The sequence below is a fragment of the Hakea prostrata genome, chromosome 7 (assembly GCF_041222555.1).
Source record: "Hakea prostrata isolate BN-2017 chromosome 7, UWA_Hpros_2, whole genome shotgun sequence".
Classification (NCBI taxonomy): Eukaryota; Viridiplantae; Streptophyta; class Magnoliopsida; order Proteales; family Proteaceae; genus Hakea; species Hakea prostrata.
Window position 1 is genome coordinate 60,993,589 of NC_142606.1, and position 17,118 is coordinate 61,010,706.

Consider the following 17,118-nt stretch of genomic DNA (forward strand, 5'->3'; position numbering starts at 1 on the left):
TCACTTCTATAACAACAAGGGATACTCCGATTTGTTTTGCAGACCTTCGTGGATTGCTATTATGTGAGGAAATTCGTGCACAGTCTGTGTTTCAAGATCTTACTAACATCTCTGCACAACTGGCATCTTCTTCTCTTTCTTCACAATTTGCAACCATTGGAGGTCCTTCATCTTCTATTCGAACTTCTCGAGGTCGTTCTACATATGGTTACCGTGGTGGTTCACGGAGTTATGGTGGTCGCTCAGGAGGCCGTGGTGGTCGTAACAGACATTCGATCCTCTTTTGTAATATTTGCAATTGCCAGGGACATTCTCGTCAATTCTGCTATCAGAGGAATACTACATTCTCTGAACATCCTCAAGCTCAAGTTTGATGGAACAACTTTTGGATCTACTCGTACTTGGATTCTTGATTCTGGTGCTTCACATCACATTACCTCTGATCTTGCTGCCATTAGTTCTCCAACAGAGTATCTTGGTCCAGAAACTGTAACAATTGGTGATGGATCAGGTTTGTCGATCTCCCACATTGGTCATTCCACTGTTAATCTTGTTGGTTCATAGTTTCAGATGCATAGCATTCTTCATGTTCCACATGCCTCTTCAAATCTGTTATCAATTAGTAAGTTCACTCATGATAACAATGTTTTGTTTGAATTTCATGATCGATATTTTTATGTCAAGGATCGATCCTCGGGCCGGGTCCTTCTCACCGGAGTTCTTGAAGATGGTGTCTATAAAATGCCGCTGATGTCTATTGAATTTCCCTGATTCTTGCCTACTCTGCTGTTAGAGTTACACCTGAAGTTTGGCATTCTCGTTTTGGGCACATAAATTTTGGCACTGTTAGTTGTGTTTTGTCTACATTTGGATTACCTTCTGTATATTCTAAATCACGGACTGTATGTGGACATTGTATGAGAGCTAAGGCTCATAAACTTCCTTTTGATGCTTGCACAACACACACACACCTCTGCACCCCTGCAACTTGTTTTCTCTGATGTTTGGGGTCCAACTTTTGAGCCTTTTACTGAGGGTCATAGATATTATGTCTCATTCGTTGATGATTTTACGCGTTTCACTTGGCTCTATACTCTTGCTCAACGATCAGATGTTGTTAAGGTTCTTCAGCTTTTTAAAACTATGGCTGAGAATTAGTTTTCTGTGAAGATTAAGTGTCTGCAAACTCATGACGTTGGTGAATTTCGTGGTGGTTTTTCCAAATTTCTTCAGGACCATGGCATTCTCCATCGCTTAACATGCCCCAAAACTTCTGAACAGAATGACCGTGTTGAACGACGTCACCGTCAAATTGTTGAGATGGGCCTTGCTATGCTTTCCCGTGCACATATGCCTCTGAAATATTGGGCTAATGCTTTTTTTCTGCTTTGTGTTTGTTATGAATCGATTGCCTCATCGCTGCTCTTAATTTTGACAGTCCATATTATCGCTTGTTTGGACGGATTCCAGATTATCAGTTTTTGAGAATTTTTGGATGTCGTTGCTATCCTTTGTTATGTCCGTTTAATCATCACAAGCTTGATTATCGATCGGCTCCATGTGTTTTTACGGGCTATAGTCCTCGGCACCATGGTTATAAGTGTCTTGATTTGCTCACTGGCAAAACTGTTGTGTCTCGGCATGTTGTGTTTGATGAGTTGGTCTTCCCATTTCAGGATTCTATTCCTCCCTTACATTCTAAAGCTCCTTCAAAAAATGTTGGGCCCATTTTTATTCCTGTAGATATGTCCTCCATTGGGCTTTTAGATCATGTTGGATCATTAGAAAATCATTCTGTTAGCCCACCTGCTCCTTCTTTAGACCCCAATGGGCCTATTTCTTGTTTACCTGAGCCCACTCCGGTGTCTACATTCACTATTTTGCCTCAGCCCATGGTTGTGACTAGTGCATCTTTATCTCCTACAACCACTAGTCATTCTCCATTGGATGTTTCGGATGATCCTCATTTTCCCTCAAATTCTATTGTACCCGACTCCACTTGTTCTCGTCTCCATCCGATGGTCACCCGTTCTCTTGATGGAACTCGGGTGCCCAACCTACCTAAAAGCTATTTTGCCACTAGATATCCATTACCTTTGGCATTACAAGCTGTTGGACCTATTGATCTTGAGCCCTCTTGTTTTAGTCAAGCTAGCAAAACATGCTGTTTGGCGCCAAGCTATGGATGCCGAATTTAATGCTCTTTTATCTAATAACACTTGGGCTTGATTATGAAGAAACCTTTAGTCCGGTGGTAAAGTCTACTACGATTCGTATCATTCTATTCTTGGTTGTTTCTTCACGATGGGTTGTTCGTCAACTTGATGTCAATAATGCTTTTCTTCATGGGTCTCTTACTGAGGAAGTTTATATGAGCCAACCTTCGGGCTATGTTGATCCTCAATATCCTTCTCATGTGTGTAAGCTTGAGCGATCCCTCTATGGTTTAAAGCAAGTGCCCCGGGCTTGGTTTCATCGCCTCAGCTCTTACTTATTTGCATTGGGTTTTATGGGCTCTAAGACCGATACATCCTTGTTCATTTTACCCCACTCTGAGGCTCCTATATACATTTTGGTCTATGCTGATGACATTTTAATCACTGGTCCTTCTCCTACAGCCATTGACCGCCTTATCTCTACGTTGGCTCAAGAATTTGCTCTTAAAGATCTCGGCATTGCTTGCTTTTTCCTTGGGATAGAATTAATTCCTCTTTCATCGGGTCTTTTGCTGTCCCAACAACGATATATTCAATCTTTATTGGATCGGGACGGTATGCTAGATGCAAAGCCCATTTCCTCTCCTATGGCTCCCTCTCTTCACCTCTCTAAGGATGGTGGTGCCCCTCTATCAGATCCATCTACTTATCGTAGTTTGGTAGGTGCTTTACAATATACCACTCTTACAAGACCGGATCTCTCCTATTCTGTGAACAAGTTGTGTCAATTTTTAGCTAGTCCCACTGAGGATCATTGGATTGCTCTTAAGCGGCTTCTACATTACTTGAAGGGTACAATTCTTTTTGGTCTACACTTGACACCATCCTCTTCTAGTTCTCTTGAGGCATTTTCTGATGTCGACTGGGCTGGCTGTCCTGATGACCGCAAATCCCAAGGTGGTTTCCTTATCTTGTTGGGATCCAATTTGGTTTCTTGGCAATCAAAGAAGCAATCTACTATTGCTCGTTCCAGTACAGAGAATGAATATCGGGCCCTTGCTGCTGCTACTATTGAGCTTACTTGGATTCAATCCTTATTGAAGGAGTTGGGGGTTTCTTCTTTCTATTCCCCCACCCTTTGGTGTGATAACATTGGGGCTACATATCTCACTGCTAATCCAGTTTTTCATGCTCGCACGAAACACATCAAGATTGATTTTCATTTTTTTCGTGACAAGGTGGCAAAGAAGGAGCTTTGTGTTCGTTTTCTATCCACCCTTGATCAGCTCGCCGATCTACTTACCAAGAGTCTCTCTATTGCTCGTTTCTGTCTCTTGCGGTCCAAACTCAAGCTCCTAGAAGGACCATTGACTTTGCGGGAGGGTGTTAGAGAATAAAAGACTAGGGATAAGATTTAGTATTGATGTAATTTTCATACCTTATGTCTATATAAAGGTATGATCTCATTAATGAGAAAATAGGTTTTTGATTTCATATTTTCTAATTTCACATGGGGACCATCAGTATAAGGATTCATATGGTCGTAGCTCATTGCTCTTGAGCTTCACATGATGTGTTTAGTGTTTTTCACATATTTTGGTAACCATGTTGATTATCTTTCAACTCTTAAAGCCACTCACAAGAGTATTTAATAAAAAATTTAAAATAAAATAAAATAAAATAAAATAAAAATAAAAAATAAAAAAGAAAGAAAGAAAAAAGGGAAAGAGTATTTAGTGCTCTTCACATATTATTGTAAGAACCAGATGGTACTAGATGGGTTTCATTCAGCTCCTAGGATCATGGAACCTTTAGTGTTTTTTACATTTTGGATAAAAAGTTGAATGATATTGGATGGGCTTATCGTGAGAATAATAAGTTAAACGAAGTATCTAGTTTGCTTGCACTTATGGAAATGAGAGTCTGAATCACTATTTTTTCAACATGTTACATTCTGAGGTTAAATCATTTAGACCTAATTGGAAAAATTACTTGTTGACCTTAAAGATTCTATTTTTTTATTGGACTAGCTTGTGCTAGTCACGATTACATCCTCAGAGTAGCTTTTTTATATTAATGCATATATTAAATGTTTACTCATATATATATATGCCGCAGAGTGGGTGCAAACTCACGATCTCCCCATGGGAGTGCGGGTCTTTTACAGCTAGATTAACCCCTCATTGACAAAAAAAACAACCATGTTCATCCTTCTATAAATCAACATGTCTATAAAATTTAATCGTAGATTTTTTTCAAATTTTATTTTCTTTTAGAAAGTTTTTAGCACATTCAGATAAATAGATAAAACATGTTGATGACTAAACAATCAACAAAGTAATATTACTGCGATTTATTTGACCTCAAGACATTGATATTTGAATCCCACCAATATATCGTGTAGAACTCTTGAACTTTTTTTTTTGGGTTGTAAAAATAAAACTCTATAACATGATGTTAACCTTGTTTTTTCTTCTCAGTGGGAGAAAGATTAATTATTTATAGATTATATATTATTATACACACCATTACAACTGACACTTTCAAACTCTTTTTCAACAGGCTGATAAAGGTTGAAGAGATCAAATACATTTGAAATTTTAAATTTGAACTTCATAGGATAGCATAGAAGCATGTTCCCTAGTATGCCTAATCGATCTTAGTATGATCATCTGATTTGGAAGGTGAAGAAACACTGGGAAGCTTTCCACAATCATAATTTGTAGCATCTATTGCAAAAACCCTACAGTAAAGAAACTTATAAAAGTTGATCCATGAACTGGAACCACTTTGCTGCACCGAACCAGTAAGATAAGACCCTGTGATCAAACTAGCTGTTCGCCATCTCCTTTCTTTCACATACCCTTCTATAGCTTTAGCTATCTCTCCAGACACAAACCCTTCATTTGAGAGGAAAGAATTGCCTAAATGTCTTCCAAGTACGACTGCATCTTCAAGTGCTGAACCACCACCTTGGCCCAAATCTGGTGTCATTGGGTGCATGGCATCACCTGCAACCGTGATGCATCCTTTGTGTACAGAGCCAAATATTAGGTCCCATGGAACTCTTAGCATCAATGGAGCCCACGTCATTGTTTCTAGATCAGCATGTTGAACCACTTCTAAGAATGCTGCAGGGAAGTCCTTGGCCAAATTCTCTATTACATACCTCTGTAGCAATTTGGTATCTGATGCATTCTTATCGCCTGAAATAGATCAGTTTGAAAAATCACAGATGGATAACTTTTTGAAATAATGGGAAAAAGAAGAATCACAAGTTAGTTGAATTTGAAATACTTTACCGTTAAAGATAGAATCATAGGTGACGAACCAATAGAGCTCTTTATCAGTGAGAGGAACTACACCAGCTCTTTTGCCTTGATCAATGAACTGATAAATTTCGTGCTTATATCCATGGCCTTCAGGAAATACTGCTAAAGCACGTATAGATGACCGAGTTGAATCCACTGGATCTCTAAGTCCCAACCAACGAGCAACCACTGAATGTAACCCATCACATCCAATCAAGACCTGTAGCACCCCATGAGAAATATAAAAGTTTCAGCATCATGCAGAAGTATGGGCCTCCAAATTTTACCAAAAATGTTTCAATTGAAGGGTTTAATTCAGAGTGTCAACAGGGCAGATTGATCCAAATACCTTAAAAAGGAAGGAACCAACAATACAACCTTTGTGATTGCAGTCTTACAAGTGCTCGTGAAAAGTCCTCAACGACATGTATATGTATAAATTTTCAGATTTTGAATCAATGAACGTACGTACCTTGGCGCTGATGACCGTCCCATCGTCAAGATTTATGATAGCAGCGGAAGAATTAGCTTGATCATCCACGGCGACGGTACGGATGGAAGTAAGCTTTGAAGAGAAACGAATGGTACCAGGAGCTAATTCTGCGGCTAGTGTCTCCAACAAGGCTCTCCTGTGAATTGCAATAGGTCCGCTGAACTTCCTGCATTTGTATTTAAAACTTTTAGCTTCTCATTCATCTGCTCAAGAGTCTAAAATGTCAAAATTTTCATTTGTATTTAATTCAGGACTATTAGAAAGAGAACAACTAACCCATTAATGCCTTGATAAGATACTTGTCGAACAGCTCCATTAGCTACATTTGTGATGTATCCCCTGTTGAGAATTCCAGAGTCAGTCATCAAGACAATTGAAAATAGGATCTTTCGATCCTGTGAACGCGTGCTTGTGAGATATAAATTCTTAAATGGAAGTTAAAAAAGGGTTAGTCGATCGTAAATTACTTTGGAAGAGGAGAATAAATGGAAGTGAGTTTATGAGCAACACCGAGTGCTTGGAGAGCAAGCCATGCATTGGGGAAAAGTGTCAGAGCTGCACCAGTGGTTCGTAGCTCTGGTGATTTCTCCAGCACCAAAGCTCTGATCCCAACTCTCTTTAGTGCCACTGCCGTCGCTAACCCTGCGATTCCTCCCCCAATTATCACTACCTCCTCGCTGATTTCCATCTTCAACTCACTTTCTCTCTCTGTTTTAGGCGGTTTGAGAGATTTTGATCTTTAACTGCTCGTTTTATACATGCAAAATAAATAAATAAAATAAGAGAACCACTAACTGCTCTGCACAGCCAAACATGACTTTGACATTTGAGGAAAGGAAGACTTGGTGATCAAGTAAGATGAGTCGATTTTCGCGGTCCATTATTTGGTCAATACATGACACATGCTAATGATTGTAAGTTGTAACAGTAAAAAGCACATGCTTGGAATATTATTTTAAGAAATTGTTGAAATACTAACGGACAAAATCCTTTGTTAATTAACTTATTATTTTCTCCACCTTTGTTAACATTAGAATTGTAAATGGATAGTCGAAATTCGTCTCAGAATTCGCATTCATATTTGTTTAAGGATATTTATATCCGAAAATTTTCTTACCGAAAAATATCCGTATCCGTTTACTAAACAATTGGATTCGGATAATTGCTTATCGGATCAGATAATATCTGGATAGAGTAAATATTGAACGCGTTTTTTTTTTAAGGGATGATAATCAGATTCGGAAACCAGTAATAGGATAATCGGAAATTATCCGATTAGAGTTAAGTATTAAATATTTTTCTCTAGAAAAGGGATTAATTATCGAATTCAAAAACCCATAATCGATAATCGGATAATCGGAAATTAGAAATCGCAAATAAAAAAAATGACAATCACCAATTAATAATCAAATAGTTTATCGGATCGAATTATTTCAGATATCTGATAAAATTCCAGATTCAAATTCGGATGCCTTCTCTGAATTTCTGGCGCATTCGGATTCAGATTCGGATTCGGTACATACTATACCGAAATTGAATCGATACGGTACGGTATGGTTAAAATGGTTTTGGTACCGTATTGACAACCTTATTTACAACATTCAATGAATGATTCTTTTGTATTTTATAGGTACTAGTGCCTCTCTTCTCTCTTCATATTTTTAAAATACTTAATTATCATACTTCTATATAGGGTGATTTCTTTTTCTTTTAAACATTATTTTATTTTTTTTCCTTTCTTTTCCTCTTATTCTTCCTTTTATGTTTGACTTTTTTTTTTTTGGTAATAAAGGAAATTTATTTGAAAGAAAAGCCTCGAGGGAAATAATTCCCAAAGGCATCAAAGTACATAAACCAGTGGATGAGGGGGGGGTGGAGGAGGGGGGATGAGGGATTGGGAGTTGGTAGCATAATAGGCTAGGCTATCAGCCACAAAATTACCCTCCCTAAGAGTGTGAATGAAGGATATAGAGTCAAAATTTACAATATGGAACTTGATGTCATCTAAAATGTGTTTAATCTTCCAAGGCACTGAAGGACATGGCTGAGTTGAGCAGATTAATGATAATTTCGTTGTCTCCTTCGAATATCACTTTCTTGAAACCGTTTGCTATGGCAAGATGAATGGCTTTTTTAAAGCTTCAGCTTCGGCTTGAATAGCAGAAATGTTGCCACATGGGGATGCAAAGCTGAGGAGGTGATGACCAAGATAGTTTCGAGCAACACCCCCAATGCCGGATTTGAACCTGCTGGATGTATCCAACAAAGAAGAGCCATCAAAATTAAATTTAATGAAATCCGAGGGAGGAGGAGACCATTTAAGGATCAGGTGTTGCTTCGATTTTCGAGTTCTTCTATGACAAAGTTGCAAGTATTCTGAGTTTAAATTCCACGCAAGCCGCCAAATCTGTTTATGAGTTTTGCTGGGAAGATCGTGAGCTGCTTTGTTGAAGTTCGACCATATAATCCGGAGTGTAGTGAGGTGGAGAGATAATGCTTGTTCTTCCTTGGAATGATGCTTGATTTTGGAGATCCAATTCTTAATTTGGTCGCAGATGTCAACGTTTTGTATCCACCAACATACTTTGAAATTGCTCCAGATCTGTTTGACAAAGGTACATTTCAAGAAAATATGATTAATGTCAATCAAAACATCAGAGCAAAGAGGGCATTTATTAGGAATATCGCATCCTCTGTTTCTGAGCAGGGAAGGTGTTGGGAGTTTCTCATGGAGCAGCTTCCAAGTGAAGTGTAAAATCCGAGGGTTGAGAGGGAGGTGCCAAAGCTTCTTCCAATGGGTGTGAACTGTTGTTTCTTGAGACTGAGAAGTTTGTAGACTGAAGATACTGTGAGGTTCCCTGATTGGGATTGATCCCAAATGATGCGGTCTTGTTGCTTGATTGAAGGTAAAGGTATTTCCAAAATGGTTTGAGCTACATCTGGGGGCCACCATTTCTTTACAGTGTGGACATCCCAAGATGATGTAGAATGGTTGATGAAGTGAGAGACTTTCTTAGGAGCATCCAGTGGGATTGGGTGAAGCACTTGTAACTTCTGATTAGGATTAATCCATCTCGATGACCAAGGATCGATAGTTTCTCCATCCCCCACTTGAAAGAAAAGGTTGTTCTTGATAGCATCTCGGACTCTTATAAGTGATTTCCAACCCCAAGATGAGCTTCTGTTGGCAGTAGCATGGAGGAAACTGCAATTATCGAAGTATTTGCTTTTCATGACTCTGTACCACAATGAATCTTTCTCTGTGATTAGGTCCCATGCTTTCTTAGCTAGAAGAGCATAGTTGAAGGACTCGAGATCTTTGAGATTGAGACCACCACAGCTTTTTGGAAGACAAATGGTCTTCCAATCAATGGTATGAATGTGATCCTTGTCGCCATTGGACCAAAAGAATTTTCTATTGGCAGCTTCAATGGTTGTGAGAGTTCTTTTTGGCAGAATAAAGCATGACATGTAGTGGCTAGGCATAGTTTGTGTAACTGATTGAATCAAAACAGATTTCCCAACATAGCTCAGGAGCTTGGCTTTCCAACCTTGGAGTCTATGATTGACTCTTTGTATGAGATTGTTACAATGTAGATGCTTTATTTTACCACTGAAGAGGGGGATACCCAAGTAAATATCAAGTTCAGAAGTGGGTATCAAATTGAATTTTTCCTTGAGTTTGTTTCTGATTGAGTTGGGGGTGCTCTTGCTGTAATGGGCTCTGGTCTTTTGGGAGTTTAAGACTTGACCGGAAGCCTGACAGTAATGGGAGATGATTTTTTAGAATTGAGCAATCTCTTTGTAGTTGGCTTGGGCAAAGAGAATGAGGTCATCGGCAAGAGCTAAGTGGGATAGGCTTTCTCCACCATTATTGAGTTTAATACCCCTGATTTTCTTCTTCCATCTAGCTTCTTCAATATGAGAAGATAGGACTTCAGCACATAAAGCGAAAATATAGGAAGAGAGAGGGTCTCCCTGTCTAAGACCTCTTTCAGGCTTAATGTTTTTGGATGGATTGCCATTGATGAGAAAGGACAATTGGGGAGAAGTGATGCAAAACATGATCCATTGAATCCAATTGGGGGGAAAGCCATAAGCCTTTAGAACTCTCTCAATGAAACACCATTCAAGTCTATCATAAGCCTTACTCATATTGAGTTTGATAGCCATGATACCTCTCTTTCCTTTTCTTCTTTGGTTGATTTTGTGCATAATCTCATGTCCAATGAGGATGTTGTCCTGTATATGTCTACCTTTGATGAACCCATTTTGGTTAAATGAGATGATTGATGGGAGGATGAGTTTGATTCTGTTGACCATGATTTTGGTGATGATTTTGTAGCTGACATTACATAAACTGATTGGCCTGAAGTCGTTAACAGATGTGGGAATGTCAACTTTGGGGATGAGAGTGATGTAAGTGTGATTGATGGGAGAGGAGAAGGTTGATGATTTGAAAAAATTATGAACATGATCAATGATGTCTTTTCTACAGATTTCCCATGAAAATTGGTAGAATCCACTAGAGAATCCATCGGGGCCAGGGGCTTTTTGTTCAGGGATGCTGAAAAGTGTATTTCTGATTTCATTTTCAGTGATGGGAGAGTTAAGAATGTTAAGATGATCATCAGTGATCCTGTTTTTAATGGGATCAAGGTAGGACTCATCAAAGCTCGGTTTAGTTGAGGTAAAGATAGATTTGAAGTGTGAGATGAATGCAGCCTCAATCTGATTGGAATCTTCACAGCAGATGCCGTTATAGTTGATAAATCTGATTCTATTTCTGGCTCTTCTCTTCATGGTTGTTGTGTGATAGAATTTGGTATTTCTATCTCCCAATTGAACCCATTGAGTTCTAGATTTTTGGAGCCATTTTTGATCAATCTGATTGAGGGTGAGTCTAAGTGAGGCAAGGAGTTGGTTCTCTTTGATTTCCCAATGTGAATCTCTTAGATTAGTGGGGCATTTCATGTGATTGTCAATGTCCATCCTAATAAGAGATTCTTTTTTATGTAGGTCACCAATATGGGACCAATTCCATTTCTTGAGTTTCTGTTGGAGTAGTTGGAGTTTGGATGCAAGGAAGTATGAAGAGGATCCTTTGAATTGACAAGACCAAGATTGGTGAACTATGTGTAAGAATGATGGTTCAAGTAACCAGAATTTTTCAAATCTGAATGGTTTTTTGGTATTCGGTGAGGGGGGGGGTCTAGATGAAGAAGAATGGCACAATGGTCTGATTTTGTAACAGTTAGATGTTTAACAAAGGCTTCAGGAAAGATATTTATCCAGAGTGTGTTAGCCAAGTATCTATCAAGTACAGAATCGACTCTCTTTTTCCCCTTCTGTTTGTTACACCAGGTGTGTTTGTTCCCATGGGCTTGTAAAGGTACAAGGTTAGCATCAAAAGTGAAATTTTGAAAATTTTTAGTTCGATGCTGTTTAAGGGCTAAACCTCCAAGTTTATCATGTTCAAAAAGGTATGAGTTCCAGTCACCACATAAAAGCCATGCATTATCAACAAATTGTGCAAGATTGTGAAGTGTTAACCATTGGTATTTCCTAATGTTACTATAGGAACTCAAATAAATGAAAGTCATAGTCCATTGAATGGAGTTGTAAGATACATGAGTATGGATACACCAATCAGAGGACCATAAGACATGAACATTAACTGCAGTAGACCAACATAAGAGAAGACCTCCACTATTGTGAAGGGGGGGGGGGATAACAAAATGAGAATCAAAACCTAATCTCTTAGAGAAAGAGCTAGGACAAACAGTAGAACTTTTAATTTCAGATAAAAACACAATATGTGGCCTCAGTTTATGGATGTTCACTTTGATTTCTCTTTGTGCAGAGGGTTGGCCGAGCCCTCTGCAATTCAGGCAGTAGGTCATCATGGCTTCCTTGATGGCAATTGACGGTTTGCCATCGACACCTCAGATTCAGCAGTCTTTTGCTTCTTAAGGAGAAAATCAGGATGATTAGAACCTTCCCCAATTTCTTTGATGGTGCATTTTCTCTTATAGGGGGGGAGGGTAGATGTGTGGGGGGAAAGTGAGGACCACCCCTTTGAGTAAGAGTGATTGAGATTTTCAGCTAAGGTGATGTTGCTCTGTTGGCTGGATGGTGTTGTTTGAGAATTTTGATTTTGAACCTGTTGGATCATCCATTGGAAATGTTGAAAGAGTGGAGTGATGGGAGAGTGGCTGGTGCTTTGATTTACCAAGTGTTGTGGGTCATTTGGGGTAGCTAGAGATAGCTTTGTAATGGGTTGGGAGCTGGAATCAGTTGGAGGAGTAATTGTGGAATTCAAAATCAGTGGGGGATTCATCAGGCTGTTGGGCTCTATCCTTCAGTGGTTTAATGATGTTGATTGGGATGTGATCATCAACAGTTAGATACCTCGGGATTTCAAGGTTGAGTGAGTGAGCAATCCATAGGAAGGATTTCAGGATACAAAGTTGTCTGTCTTTAGTGTATGGAGCTTGGATGGGAGGGTTAGGGATACCATTTAGATCAGTAGGGTTAAAAGGAATTGATCCGAGGAATAGATCATCATAGATCCTACTGATGTCAACAAGTGAACTTGCTCTTCTAGCAGGTATGGCAGCTGTGGGGAGCCTGAGTTTCAATTTTCTGCAGCTCGGGTGGAAGAGATTGATTGGGTGAGCTCTTTTGTGTTCTTGTGTGGACAATCAATGCATTTATGGCCAATTCTGATGCAATTTGGGCAAATGTTGGATGGGAGATACTCAAAGCTGAAGTGGATGATCTGTTTTTTGTTTGGGGTAATTTCAAAGATGACAGAAGTGGTGAGATCAAGCATTAAAAGGATGGCTATGCGAGCGGCAGGGAGATTGTTTGAGGCAATGGGGCCTTCTGGATTTTCCAATTCAATAACATGACCAATAGTAGAGAAAAGATCAATAAGGATGTCAGGTTTGTGAAGGCTCCAATGGAGGTTGGTAATTTGGACCCACATGATTCCTAAGGAAAAGGTAGCAAGACTAGTAGGTATAGATTGGTTCCATGGTTGCATAAAGATAATATGGTTTTTGTAGTACCAAGGCTGAGAGAATAGAACAACATTCAGATCTCTAGCTCTGTCGAATTTGATGATGAATTTGTCATGAGCTCCTTCAACAAGATGGAAACCTTCGACTTTAACTGATTTGGATTTCCAGCCACCTTGAATCATCTTTTGAAGTTCGGAGTAGGTGATGTGGATGCCATCAGGGACCCAACCAATGATGGTATATTTGAGATCCTGCTTGATCTCTTCCAGCAACTGTGAGGACAGGGTAACCTTGCTAAAAGGGCGAACAGGGATGTCTATCTTAGCTGCAAAATCCGCAGCTAATCTCTCCGCAGAAGGATCATTGGGGAGGAAATGAAGATAATCAGTGTGGATAAGAGGGACAGAAGATGAAGAAGAAGATGGGTTGGACATGATATCCTTATCAACGAAGGATCTAACCACAGTTTTACTAACACGGAGAGTGTTGAAAATCAGATGTAGATATTCTAAGTGACAAGGATGACCGAACCATCTTCTCCAATAAATAGATGAGGTGAGATGAAGTGGGAGAATGAATGGAGACAAAGAGGGTGTCCAAGGAGAGATTAGTAGATAAACATTGAATTGGGCGGCTACATAAGGTAGCTGAACGCCGGCTGAGGCAGAGTTAGGGTTGCCGTCACAGAAGATGCAGGGTCGAAGGAGGGTGGGAGGGAAGAGGGGGGTAAGAATAAGTTCATGATGGCGCATACTCAGGTATCTTATCGAGCTCCACAGAAATGAAGTTGCAGAAAATAGTGATGATACAACCAAGAAAGCATGCATGCAAAGGGATCCAATGAAACAAAAAATCAAAACAAAAATGTGCAAATAAAGTAAATGTAAAGTGTGCCTGGGGAAAAGGGGATCTCGCTCTGACCTTGATTTATATTGGCTAACATAGATGAGATAGGTGATAATACCAAGATGTGCCAGAGGGTGATGGCTAAGCAGACGATGCAAGATCCGGCGGAATAAATGTGCAAGGCAGGTCCTCCTCAAAATCCAAGCATAACTCCCTTCAAATCGATAAATACACCGGGTAACGAAATTACTATCTTCGTTCTCGGGAACCCTCGCTAGGGAAAAATGCATCAGCTATAAAGCAATTCAACACCAAAACTGGGGAATATGTGCACAGTAAAGGAGCAAATCCTCCTCAAAAACAAGCATAACTCCTTTTATGTTTGACTAGTACAATATCTTATGTTATAATTAAACTGAAAAGTACTGTGTAAAATGCTATGGATAATTTATAAAAAGTACTGTGTAAAATGCTATGGATAATTTAGCATCTTATCAAGTAATCTTATATTCTAAATGTCTAATTCTCTTTTGAAGAAGTATGGTTAAAGTTTTTGAAAGTAATTGAAGGATGAGAATTGGTTGATAAAAAAATTTTAAAAAAAATGGAAAAAAGAGAAAAGATTGGTGACATCATCTGTGCTTGTTTAGAGGTTAATGAGAGAGAGAGGTTGAATTATTACACGCTTTTTTTCTTTCCACTACAAGTGTACCTATAAGGACATATGGTGCATGCTAATCTAGATGTTTATAAAGCTTTCTCAGATGGAGCATGAAGTGCTAAAAGCAAAAAAGGGGGTCGTGGTTGTACTCTCTGGGACGCAAATGATAGGTTTATTGCAGTCCAAGTGGTGCACTACAGGTTTCTCAGCCCTTGTAATGGAGTTAGAAGGGATCCAAGATGTCATGGCCCTAGCCAAATCCCTTCATATCAATATACTACATGTCTCCTCAGATTGCAAAACTGTTGTTGATGCCCTCAATGGCTACCCCTGCGCACTTGATTGGGTGGCTTTTAATATATTTTCTGAAATTCAAAAACTTTGTATAGAGTTTATGACTTTGATATTTAAGTTTGTAAATAGGTCTGATAACTTGTTTGCTGATTACATTGCAAAGGGTGTAAAAAACTTCAACTTACATTGTGTTTGGTGGCTGTCTCTACCCTTTTTCATGTTTGAAGACTTTAGTTTTAACCCCAACAAGTTATTCTTAGAGTTTTTTCAATGAAATTATCATTTATCTCTGGAAAAAAAAAGGACATACAAATCACGATAGTAGCTATGCAATATTCATGCCTTTGCATACATTAATTGAAATAAAGTTTGATGAGCGTGGTTCCCTTGGGAAAAGAGAACTTATAAGAGATACGGGTGAGATGTATTTTTTATTTGGAAGAGCGTGCTTTGCTTGTAAGAATAATACTCCTAAGAGAGAAGGGATGCGTTGTTTAGATATAATGCATATATGCTATCTAAGCTAAGATAAATGATTTTGTACATTCAAGCTCTCTCTCTTTTATTTACTCAAAGAATTATTATTGCCAGGTAGTTTAGCTAAATTGCAACATTGTACCCTATATTTTTAAGTTACTTAACGACCTTAAACTTTATTTGCTTTTTCTATTGCCTTCTTTTGTTAAGAATAATTCGCTAACTAAATGCATGCAAAATCTCTTAAAATGCCCAAAATACTCCTGAGTGGTAGTTAGCATTGATTTAATTACTTTACTTCGTAAAATAATAGGTAGAAGATTTACCTCTATGATTTTCCCCCAAAATGAAGTTGGCACCAGAGTTTTAAGCTTTACATGACTCAACAATGAGGGCAAGGTGAATAGGCCTATTGCATTATTAATGCTTGAGTTTTTTTCCCTTGATAGGACCATTAATACTTGAATTTAAAGTAAGTGTTAAAACATTCACCTAACACCATTTGAAGTGAAGGGTAGTAGTAAGTTAATAAAGTACTAGGTATGATATGTAATTTCACTATAATATGCAACCTGGCCCTTTTCCCTTGCTCCCTCTACATTTTCTCCATGGTGGCTGGCAAAGAAAAATATGATACAACATAACAAGAGTTTCACCTGATACATCTCCTTATAGATCCTAGATCATATAGACATCAATATCAGAATAACAGCAAATAAGGCAAGCATAGAAAAGCAATGTCAAAGTAGGCATTAAAAAAAGGCTACATGTACACTTCGGTTATGAGAACTGCAGACAATGCAAGAGGATGGAGATAACTAATCAATGAATGAAACAACAAACTCAAATGCACATACGAACTCAGCAAATAAGAAATTTTGACCACACAATGCCATTAGTAACTAAATTTGAACCCAATTAGGAACTGAATTTAATAAATCCCTAAATTTGTCTCTTATCTTTTCTTTAGACTCAGTTAGAAATTTATTAACTTCAATTCCTAATTGGGTTCTAATTCTGACCCTTGGATAATTAATTTTCACTTATCGCAATCCTATATAGGAATTACAGGGAATTGCAGCGGTAGGAATTGTAGAGGATATGAACCCGAAAAGCACATTGTTCTCCCTAACAGGAAGGTGAGCCAGGGGCTTGGACACCCAAACTAACGAAAAGAAATTATAAAAAGAAAGAAACCCAGTCAATTGATATGGTTTAATGAATTGGACTATATGAATATTATAATTAGGCCAAGGACTAGATACCCATGTTAACCTCACCCCATGCGACATCCATTGAATTTTGTTAAATTGTCATGGAGAAGTTGAGAGCTTGATTTCAAGCAAGAGTACAGAGAAGTAGAAGCATCCAGGAAACAGGTGAAGCCAAATTGACCTAAAATGGATATGACTTGCTCAAGTCGATTCTTATTCATTCTTTAATTTTTATTTTTTTGGCAAATACAGATTCTTCTTCATTCACCCACATAAGCTTAAAATAAAAATCGAAGAACATAAACCCACTAAGTAATTTACGTACAAATGGTAAAACTGAACATCCATTCAAACAGTAATAGCACTGGACTATTAGGGAAGTGGGATAGCCACGTGTACATATAGTATTATATATATGGAGATGTTTATCATCTCATCTCAAGTCAAGTAATACAAAACTCATTTTGTCTTTATGGTATCAGAGCCTTCACGTGTCTACCCTGTCCTTTCCACTTTCAATTTTCTTCACGTGTTGTCTTTTCAACTTTCTTGATTTTTCATTTCTTTTTTGCTTAGAAAGCTCTGTTCGCCGATGCTCTGTTCTTGAGCTTCCATGGCTACCTCGGTTTGGGAAGTGGTTA

The 17,118-nt window shown here is 38.5% G+C and overlaps 1 protein-coding gene across 1 annotated transcript; it reads right to left on the reverse strand.

The window, feature by feature from the left end:
* Positions 1-4,805: 4,805 nt before the first annotated feature.
* Positions 4,806-6,648, reverse strand: LOC149011566 (monooxygenase 2-like). The gene is made up of 5 exons (XM_089160371.1): positions 6,428-6,648; positions 6,237-6,299; positions 5,940-6,126; positions 5,459-5,687; positions 4,806-5,362 (listed from the first exon to the last, which is right to left on the reverse strand). The coding sequence occupies exons 1-5, from the start codon at positions 6,646-6,648 to the stop codon at positions 4,806-4,808; spliced, it is 1,257 nt and encodes a 418-aa protein (XP_089016497.1).
* Between the last annotated feature and the right edge of the window lie 10,470 nt (positions 6,649-17,118).